Raw genomic sequence first — 10,834 nt, 5'->3', positions numbered from 1 at the left:
GGATCAATTTTTATCATTGTTTTAATAACATTTCTGTTATATTTCACTAATTAATAGCTATTAAAATAGAATAAAAGAATTACTTTTCACGTTGAGATTGTTTCAAGTCCTAGTTTTTCTCATATCTTATAATCTCAATAAGGAAACGTTTCACGACATTATTTTATTACGAAAAAGAACTTTAATTGCACATCCTCTATTAAATCCGAAAATTAAGAATAATTATTTTGAAATATTCTGTATAGACTGGGTTCTAAGTACAATAATATTTTCTAACGCAATTCAACTTTCGTATCAAACGTATCGAAATTAATTTGAAAATCTGTAAAATAATCAATTTTGTATAAAACGACTTTTTCCAAAACGTTTTTTTTTTCACGATCTCGAAATGGATTTCGATCTAATGTTTCGCAGACGAGAAAAAGATTCGGAATCACGTTACGAATTGTACGTGAGTAATCCCCTCGCAGAATGAATATTGCCGAAAAATTGAAATCGGATAGAAGTTCCTACATCCTTCTATATATGTACTTTTTTATTTGCCGGAACGAACAAAATTCTCCGCTTTCAAGAGCTAAAAATACATTAATCGTTGAAACGTCATCCGATTCGAATCATTTTCGTTTTTTTCCAAAGCAGTACTCGTTTCGAAAAGGCAAAAAAATATGCGGAAGAAAAAATAGTTAGTCGATGTAAACCAAATCAATTCGCATGCAAATATTCGCGCCATTCTACAATTGTGCTCCTTTTAAATCAACTCGCTGATTATTTTACGGTCTCCAAAATTTGAATAAACTCAATGTACGTTTTCGTAGAGTTAAAATAATTCCTAATTATTAACTGTATTTATTTGTTTATTATAATTATTTAAAAAACTAACTATTGCACAACTCTTTATTTCTCTGTTGATAACAATGTTTAAAAACTTCATCCATCTATCGATAAAAAAAAATGTGTAAGCGTCCAATAATAAGCAAAATTCACAGAGATATGTAAAACTAATAACAATCTAACAAAAGTGTAAAAGTCAAAATTATTTTATGATTACTTTGTAATCAAAAATGTTGCATATCTTTAAGCATTATAATTAAAATTCTCGTGGATAATTAATTATATAATATTAAATAAGTACGTCTACTTCTTATTATAAATCATGATAAAAAAAAAACACCTGTTATAGTCATCAGTTGACAAACTACTATCGCTACAACGTAATCAAATGTAAAAGCGTGCAGAGAAAGTTTCTAAAAAAGTTGAAGCATAAAAAAGACGTCGATTAAAGGACAATGGATATTTTTACACCCTTCTCATTCTCTCTCTCTCTCACACACACACACTCTCTGAAATCCTCTATTTCTCGCTTCTCACGTTTAACGTCCGATAGCATTGTCCCTATCTGCTTTAATAAACATACTAGAGTGACCATACTTTATCGTGGGCAAGGGAGGCGTATTTCCGGCAGAAAACGAGTTAACACCGTCGAACGTATTCTCCGTAATATTAAGGGAGAGAAAGGGCTATAGGAACGAAACAGGCTACTAATTAGCAAAGCTCGAGATGACAGTGGAAATCTTCCTGAGCACGTTTACGCACATAGTAGTTGGCAACTGGCGTGAATCAAAGGTCGAATAGAGCCGGACGGGTTGATGTTCGTCGGATACGACGGCAAGTAGCCAAACTTCCTACTCCGAAATTGCATTAACCTGAATAACGAAGATACAAATAGAGATAGTTAAAGAGATTGTGAGAGAAAGATATAGATAGAAACGGAAACTTAACAATACAAACTGACGTCTTATTCTCTTTGATATATTATAAAATCATCCGAAACAAATAACAGGAAACTTAGCAAAATTTTATCTCGATTGTTTGAACCAAACATCATTAATGCTAAAGGTAATATAATTCCAATGTGACGTCCTTAACCATCCTCCATTTTCCTCCTCCAATGAGCTATGAATAGCTCCAAGCCAAGAGTTTCATCCTAACATAAAATCGATCCGAAGAAGTTTTTTTTCCTTGATCCTATGCTCTTTCCATACTTACTATGTGAAATTATGTAAAACGCGAAGCATATAATAATGATGTATGTGGGATTTATTCAGTTCATTTTTTTCATTATATCCTTGTATCCTTGCCACGAGTCATATAGCTCTATATAATATCTTCCCTCATAAAAAGTATTGTATTTTAATATCAATTTCAAATACAACGTTTATATTACGTGAAATTGTTATAAAATGATAAATACTTTTTTATAGACTATCTAATTGATGATAATATCACATATTCATATATTCCTTTATGTGCATTCTTATGTACGTTTATTCAAATCTCAAAATAACATCTTCGATAGTACAAGCATTGTGATCAAAATAAGAAAAGAAAAATTACGAAACATTAGAAACTTTTACAAATATATAATTGTTTTGTATAAGTAAATTATACAAGATAGCTGTTATGAAATGTCAGAAATTTGTTTGGTCGTAAATTATCGTTAGACTTGAAAAATGTTCTCCTTTTACATTAGAAAATAAAAAATAACTCGAAATGGTGAAAATCGCGAAGGCAGATGGATTTCTCCACGCGATCCACGTGCCGTGGCTAAGGCTAACCGAGCTTTAATTGCAGCGAATCGTCGTAATTACAGAATGCTTGCGCAAACCCTTTTTCCACCCTTCCCGGCTACGTGGCGCGCAAGTTTCCGTGCAACGGTGAACGCAACCCCCAAAAAGAGAAAGGGAGAAAAGAGATCGAGAGAAATAGAAAGAGAAAGAGAAACAAAATGATAAAGGACGTTCACCCTTTTCGTTCTTGATCCGAACGAAGCGAGTGGAACTCTAACAAAACGAATCTCGATTGCGTGGCGCTTTTATTCAGCCGAACAAAAGTTGCGAGAGGGATAACAATGTACAAACCAGCACTACCTACTCCAAAAACTAAATAAAAAGATAAATCATTTTGAAATAAATTAAATTAAATTACACGAATTCTCTCTCGATGTTAAAATGTAAATAAATAGAAAACCAACGAATCGGATCATGTTAAAATTATATTTTTAGTTTCATTCTATCTTCATTATATTGTGGTTTAAACTGTTTATTTTCGTTTCTCTTTATTTTACTTCCTACGATTATAATCTTTTTTGTAGCTTTGGAAAAAAAAATCCTACTGAATGACACGCCCATTCATTCAGATCAACAGGATATTTTGGTATCTACGTACTCTATACTTTATACGTAATCCAATGACGTTGACGTAACAGCTTTAAGTTTATGCTAATAGTTTATCGAGCGTAACATCTATACTTAGCATGATATATCAGTCTTATCACAAATTTATTCGATCTACCACACTCTCTTTACTTTATAAAAAGGAATGAATTTAGAATTCTCATATAAAAAATTTAATATTAACAACTAATAGCATCGAAAATTAACTTATGTATGTGTGAAACTAATTTGATGAAAAATTCAATTTATATATATATATATATATATATATATATATATATATATATATATAAATCTAGAATATATATATAATAAGATTTATAAAATAGAAGAAAATTAAATACACATTTTATCTTTAATATCATTTGCGTTTAATAAATTTCACTACAAAGCACTCTTAATGCATATTCAAAATACATATACCAGCATAATTATTTCATAAATCTCAATCCATCCTCCATCGAGTATCTTATAAATCTGTTATTCATTTTGAAAATTTGTACTCCTGCGCCAGGTTTTCTGTAATGATATATAGATATTGAATAAGTATATGAATAATATATAATTTTAAAAAGATATATATATATATATATATATATATATATATATATATATATAACGGAAAATTCTACCAATTAGACGTTTCAAAATGTATTAATTTAATTAAATTAATCGTATTTACAATTATACTTACATATAAACAAATTACAAAGAACTCACGTAATTACGAAGTTGCTGCCTAGTTTGTGACAAACGATCGGCGTTCACATTTTCAGCATCGTTTTTTAAAACTTGGGAGTTTCTGTTCACGTTAGGATCTATAGTTTCGTTGCGCGAGATCGTACTACCGGCATTTAAAATAGTATATTCCTGTTCACCAGGATTCACTGTGACTACATTCGCGTAAACTTCAGCGGATTCGTCATTTTTCCAAACTTGAAGAAGCGTTTCAGAATTATAAAACGGATACACAGCATAAACAAACGTCAAGGGTATCGAACTAGATTGTTCGAACGACGTAGACTCGCATGATACCCCAAAAACGAGAACGAATAAACAAAATGTTACCTGCATTAAACAAAAATATTTTCTTCAATTGTTATTGCAGGATCAAAGAAAAATAGAAAAATATAACTTACGATTACCTGGGTATTCATCTTGCTGACACTACTTTTCATTAACTAACATTCAACAGAGTTATTTCCATTATATACTGTGCCGACTATCAAGGAATACAGACTAGAAACTCATTCAGATGGATTATCTTTATCGAGTTACAATGCTAATTACCAAAGCTCCTTCCAAGGATTATAAGAAATTTATCTAGATTCATTATTAAATGCACAATATGACAATGAAGGAATTAAAACGTGTAACGGTATAAAAATGATATTTTATAAATATTAATTTACTGACAATTTAAATATACATAAAAATAATTTTATTTATATATATATAATCATTACGTTTCTTATAATTTATAAAATAATAATTTATCTTTCAACAATTTCCAGAGGTATTACATTACATCCCATTAAACCTTTGCCAATCCAAGGACGTGGTATTAAAGTCAGGGCTAAGATATTTGATCCACGCTTAAGTTTTATATCTAAAGACTTATACCTACTGTGCTCAACTAATGTTGCGATATCCTTTAAGGACTTAAAATTTCTATAATTAATAGAACCAAACTCAATGATCAAATCGTTGACTTGAATCCCCTAAAATGAAAAAATATGCCATAAACCACTTTTATACGGTATGTTTATACTAATATAATTAATCCTTAGCGCTCTGTTGGCTCTGCTGCGGAGTCCAATGTTTTTAGCATGACTAGGAAAAAAAAAAGAAAAAAAAAAAAAAAAAAAAGAAAAAAAAATTTTTTAATTTATTTTTCATTTACAAGAAGAAGGTGCATATGTATAAAATAAATAAAATCAAAAATATTCACAAGCACATGTAATTCTTCTCACTTAAATAAAACTCCTTCATACTCGTTCCACTGCGAAAATGTGCCGGAGTTGCTGGTAGGCATTGGTACAAAAACGTGCAGAGCGCTAAGAGTTAATGCTGCTTTTTCTAAATTCCTATTTAGTCAGCTTTTTCTTCTAAAGTTATATCATTATAACTTACTGCTAGTTCGGCTGGAGAAGAAGGCGAGACTAAATTTACTCTCAAAAAAGGTTCTGATGAAAATGGTTCAACGATATCGCTGGTTGTTGAAGCCTCCTGCGCTTGATTCCCAGATAGAGAATGTACTTTATGTAAACCCGCTTCTATTTTTGCCATCAACGCTTTGTGATCATTTGTAAGGCCTAAAAGGGAATCAAAGAGAGCGATACAAAAAAATGATAAAATTGCATAATCGATGAGAATATTTTGAAATATTTGACATACATATTATCCGATTCCTTGCATGTCTAATTTGATAGACATCAATATCCTGTCTTGGATATCCCTCAGAATCTACCAGAGCATCATTCATACCTACATGGTTCTAAAATATATAATTGATTTATTTAGGAATATGACAGGTCATCCTGCTTGAAGTACAAGTTTTTTCACACAAGAATATATTATCACTGAGATTTGTTACAATAAAATAATAATAACTTAATGATACATACATTATCCAATATATCTTTAAACATACGTATGTCTAATTCAATTTTATCTTTATCCTTCATAAGCTGAAGAACCGTATCTTTTGCTTCTTGGAGTTCCATATCGACCACCATTTTTCTTTTTTCTTTTGTTTTCATCAACGCTCCAGTTATCAACCGTCGGCAAACGTTCACGCGCATGTCCATTTAAACCAAAGAATACAGAGCGCAAAAAAGTTGGCATAGAACCTCCAGAACTAAGAAAAATGACGATATACATTTAATTGCTAGCTATCTGCTAATTCGAAATCCATATCTGCTATATCTTTTAATTAATTATTTAATTAGTTATTGATAATTAAAAATCTAAAAACGTCATGAAGAGGTTATATGTTATACGCATGCCCAACCACAAATTCAAGATGCAAGCGCACTTTGAAAAAAATAAAAGTAAAGTTGGTAAACCTGCAGGGGATATAGTTAAAGTTGATTTCCAAAGGATCAACCATGGAGATTATACAAGGAACACGAACTCCATGTATACAAATGGGATATAAAAATAAGAAGGCGTCCGTGTTGTATTTCGTTTTTATATCAGAACATACCCATCATATAGGTTAAAAGAAGTATTCCTTTTTTTTTAATAAACATACTTATATGACTTCAAAAATATAGTTTTTAATTCTGTCTTAAAAAATAATTAAGAAAGGCTGTCATACCTTAACTAATAATAGATTGCTTTTTACAATGGTCTCAAAAATGTTATTAGGTTAAATAAACACGTATATCATTGATAACTGATTGGTATAAATTTTGTTCTAAGCGATAATTATCGCTAAATAAATTGTAAACAAGTTCAATTCAAATATCATTTTGTTACTTTTTTTTTATGATACAGTTCTGTTACTTTGAAGTAACAATGGCCTACAAGAGACATTTCTGTATATTTAGCATAAAGCTTGTGTGTTCTGTCAAATGTCAGAACAAGTTGAGGAATTTATTGCAGCGAACAATTTCTGACCATGTTTACCAGTTTTATTGCGGAAGAGTAGTTGAAAATCAACTTTAAATATATCCCCTGCAAGTTTTTACCAAATTTACTTTTTTTTTTTTCGATGTGCGCTTGCACCTTGAATTTGTGGTTGCGCATACGTATAACATATAACCTCTTCATGACGTTTTTAGATTTTTAATTATTAATGACTAATTAAATAATTAATTAATAAATTTTAAAGTTATGTATTTTAAATAAAAATTTTATTAGCAAATTAGTACACTTATTCATTTTTTTCTGCTGCAGCCAACTACGTTGCTTTACTGAGAAATAAAAAAGAATTTTCGAATTTTTAATTATCAATAACTAATTAAATAATTAATTAAAAGACATAGCAAATATGAATATCGAATTAGCAGATAGCTAGCAACTAAATGTATATCGTCATTTTTCTTAGTTCTGGAGATTCTATGCTAATTTTTTTGCGCTAGAATACAGAAGTACATAGAAGCTAACAAGTCCCTTTTTTATCTACCCAGTTTAATTTTTATTACTACCGGGACCACCAGTGGGCGATAGTAGGTACTTAACGCGATAAAATGCATTTATACATATATTTTAAAAAGTAATCATTCAAATAAAACAAAGGTTTCTTGTTAAATCCAACGCGACGATCATTTGTAACAAGAAGAAAACCATATTAATCATACAATCGAGTGATACAATAGCCTGACATATAAATCGTCCCATTCGCAGATGCACTTTTCAATTTTGAATTCTTTATTTATTTTTACTAAAAATCTCTATTTACCGATGCAATAAAATTAAATTTAAATGCGTGATTTTAACATTTACATAAAATATACATTTAAAAAAAGGGAAAAAATACAAACATTAAGTTACTAAAAAAATAATATCTATTAATTATTATGAAATACTTTTAAATTGCATTATATAAAAAAGAAAAATTACAAATTTAATAAAATACGATCACGGTGAAAAATCTTAAACATAAAACAAGAAAAGAGAAATTACTGTAATATTTACCAAACATTAATTAAGCTTCAAAATCTAATAATAAAGGAATTTTAATGTTTTTGACTCTAACTAAAAATCTATACATCTTTTTGATAATATAAACATGAATTTGGTGTCCCAAGGAGATGGAATGGTTCATCATCTCCAATTACAACAAAAAATTAATGGCGAGCAAAAAAGTAATACAATAAAATAGAAAATATGACTAAAAAGCTATTCTCGAAAAGTTCGAACTTATTGTTGAACCTTTATTGTCCTCTTCAGTCACAATTAATTGTAAGTATATATAAGATTCCATGTGAATTATTATGCGAAGAAAATACAGCTGCAGTTACAAGGAATAAGCAAGATATGAATCTATTAAAAGGTAAAAATAATTTTTACGATGCGCGCGCACAGCGACACAAAAATCGACACTACGAAGTCTGTCGGTATTTACGATGCGCGGGCAAAGCGATTTCAAATTTACGGCATGAAGTAATTCGATATATCCCCTTACTAGGCCAGTCAACGCGGGCCTAACTTCCAGATTTTTAGCCAAACGCGTGCATCTTTGTCCTAAGGGTAAGTTGACGACGCTGAATCGAATGGTGCTAATTTTATTTAAATTTGATCCCGAGGTTTTGAGAAAAAGGGTAAAAAAGGGTAAAAAATGGCCTTATCTTAGAATCTAGGCATTTAATCGAAAAAAGTTTCAAACAAAAGTTGTAGAGAATTGAAAAATACTAAAAAAATGTTCTATGAGTTATCTTCGTATTTTCAAAATAAGCGAATAAAATTGGATTGAAGATGGGAAAAAATTTTAAGAGTGGGAGAAAGCAAGCATATCCCTCCGTCGCGTTTTACACGCGAGCGAGCTAGTATGCGTGCGAGCGTCCGTGTGCACTAAACACAAACGAAGGATCTTCGGCAATCTTCGGGACTCTCGGTCTTGAATGAAAGTGCGAGTGAGAGAACAAACCAATATTCTCTCTTTTTATTTATCATGCGATAACGAGTATTATTGTCCTTGGCCATCGATTGTTGAGCGTTCTGATATTTCTCTTTTTATATTTTTTCTTTCGGTAGCAAGAATTTTACGTCTTGGCCATCGAGCGTCGAGCGTTTTGTATACGAGTGCGAGTGAGAAAGAAAACCGATATTTCTCTCTTTCTATTTTTTCTTTCGGTAGCCAGAATTTTACGTCTTGGCCATCATGCGTCGAGCGTCTTGTATATCTATATATATCGGCGTATAAGCGCGGCATTTTTAAATCGAATCTTGATGCTTATGGCACGCCGTTTCTTTATTTATTGTCAAAAATAATGAACCTTGAGTAAAAAAAAATAATTCATTTTAACAGAAACTATTATTATTTAGTTGAGAGTAAAAATAATGAATTAATTTTGTGCTCGCCATAAAATTAATTAGAATAATTAATTGATATAAATTCTTTGCCTCACAAAAATTTATTTATATATCAAATTGAATACGTATTCTCTTTAAGACGCAATTTAAAATTTAAATATTTTTCCTATTAAATTATGTATTTTATAAAATTTTAAATTACTGACTTTTTGTCTCGTAAAAATTTATTAGTTTATCAAATTAAATACATATTTGAAAAAAAAGAATTTTATAACCACACATAAAATTAATTCAAGATATATATGACAGGATATTCTAAAAACGTGGAATTTATTTTTTGTCTATACATAATTTTAATTCATTTTTATTATGTTATAAGAAAATAGTAATGCATTCTGATTCATCTTCGAAGTCTTAAGAATTGTACGAAATAAATTGAGCAATTATCGAGTTGTGCGTTAGCGTAAGTAGTAACGTCTTCGCTTCTCGCGCTGGGTATTTAACGTTCAATTCTTCGTGGGGGAATTATTTTTTTTATAAGTTTTTCTATCCTTAGGTTATATAAATTATTTTTACATTTCCTAATTTCTAATTATATATAGAAAAAAATTAAAATTATTACAAAAAAATTAAATGCAATAAATTTTTTTACATCTTGCACAAATAAAGGAAGATTTATTACTTAAATTACAAATTCATCCTGTAAATATCATCCTAAAAAATGTCTCGTTTCGGCACGTTAAAAATTAATTTTTGTTATTTATTGGATATTATTTAATTTATAATTAGTAACTTTATTACTCGCGTAATAATGTTGATTTCTTAATAAATTTTATATCGTTAGTGCAAAATTTGAAAAAAATCTGAGGTGGGACTCACTGACCGTCTCCTTGTTAAGGATAGAAAAACTTATAAAAAAAATAATTCCCCCACAAAGAATCGAACGTTAAATACCCAGCGCGAGAAGCGAAGACGTTACTACTTACGCTAACGCACCACTCGATAATTGCTCAATTTATTTCGTACAATTCTTAAGACTTCGAAGATGAATCAGAATGCATTACTATTTTCTTATAACATAATAAAAATGAATTAAAATTATGTATAGACAAAAAATAAATTCCACGTTTTTAGAATATCCTGTCATATATATCTTGAATTAATTTTATGTGTAGTTATAAAATTCTTCTTTTTCAAATATGTATTTAATTTGATAAACTAATAAATTTTTACGAGACAAAAAGTCAGTAATTTAAAATTTTATAAAATACATAATTTAATAGGAAAAATATTTAAATTTTAAATTTCGTCTTAAAGAGAATACGTATTCAATTTGATATACAAATAAATTTTTGTGAGGCAAAGAATTTATATCAATTAATTATTCTAATTAATTTTATGGCGAGCACAAAATTAATTCATTATTTTTACTCTCAACTAAATAATAATAGTTTCTGTTAAAATGAATTATTTTTTTTTTACTCAAGGTTCATTATTTTTGACAATAAATAAAGAAACGGCGTGCCATAAGCATCAAGATTCGATTTAAAAATGCCGCGCTTATACGCCGATATATATAGATATACAAAACGCTCGACGCATGATGGCCAAGACGTAAA

General features: G+C 29.5%; 2 protein-coding genes and 1 long non-coding RNA gene across 4 annotated transcripts; 1 reads left to right on the top strand and 2 right to left on the bottom strand.

Moving 5' to 3' along the window:
- Positions 1-3,580: 3,580 nt before the first annotated feature.
- On the bottom strand, positions 3,581-4,581 carry LOC122522880. 2 transcript variants are annotated; one of them, XM_043644229.1, is made up of 3 exons: positions 4,373-4,581; positions 3,954-4,301; positions 3,581-3,752 (listed from the first exon to the last, which is right to left on the bottom strand). In XM_043644229.1, the coding sequence occupies exons 1-3, from the start codon at positions 4,409-4,411 to the stop codon at positions 3,714-3,716; spliced, it is 426 nt and encodes a 141-aa protein (XP_043500164.1). In that variant the 5' UTR covers positions 4,412-4,581; the 3' UTR covers positions 3,581-3,713. The 2 variants fall into 2 exon arrangements, with proteins under 2 accessions (XP_043500164.1, XP_043500165.1); XM_043644230.1 differs by having other exon boundaries at positions 4,379-4,581.
- Positions 4,582-4,672: 91 nt separating this feature from the next.
- Positions 4,673-6,003, bottom strand: LOC122522879 (26S proteasome non-ATPase regulatory subunit 9). The gene is made up of 4 exons (XM_043644228.1): positions 5,861-6,003; positions 5,631-5,730; positions 5,367-5,548; positions 4,673-4,954 (listed from the first exon to the last, which is right to left on the bottom strand). Exons 1-4 carry the CDS (start codon positions 5,993-5,995, stop codon positions 4,727-4,729), a joined length of 645 nt encoding a protein of 214 aa, XP_043500163.1. The 5' UTR covers positions 5,996-6,003; the 3' UTR covers positions 4,673-4,726.
- A 237-nt stretch (positions 6,004-6,240) lies between these two features.
- LOC122523358 lies at positions 6,241-6,633 on the top strand. The gene is made up of 2 exons (XR_006305284.1): positions 6,241-6,462; positions 6,571-6,633. It is a non-coding gene; the product is annotated as an uncharacterized LOC122523358 (long non-coding RNA).
- Positions 6,634-10,834: the final 4,201 nt, after the last annotated feature.

The sequence above is a fragment of the Polistes fuscatus genome, unplaced genomic scaffold, assembly GCF_010416935.1.
Source record: "Polistes fuscatus isolate 324 unplaced genomic scaffold, CU_Pfus_HIC Scaffold6, whole genome shotgun sequence".
In the NCBI taxonomy this organism is placed as follows: domain Eukaryota; kingdom Metazoa; phylum Arthropoda; class Insecta; order Hymenoptera; family Vespidae; genus Polistes; species Polistes fuscatus.
Note: the sequence above shows the minus strand (reverse complement) of the source record. Positions and strands in the feature narration are given on the sequence as shown.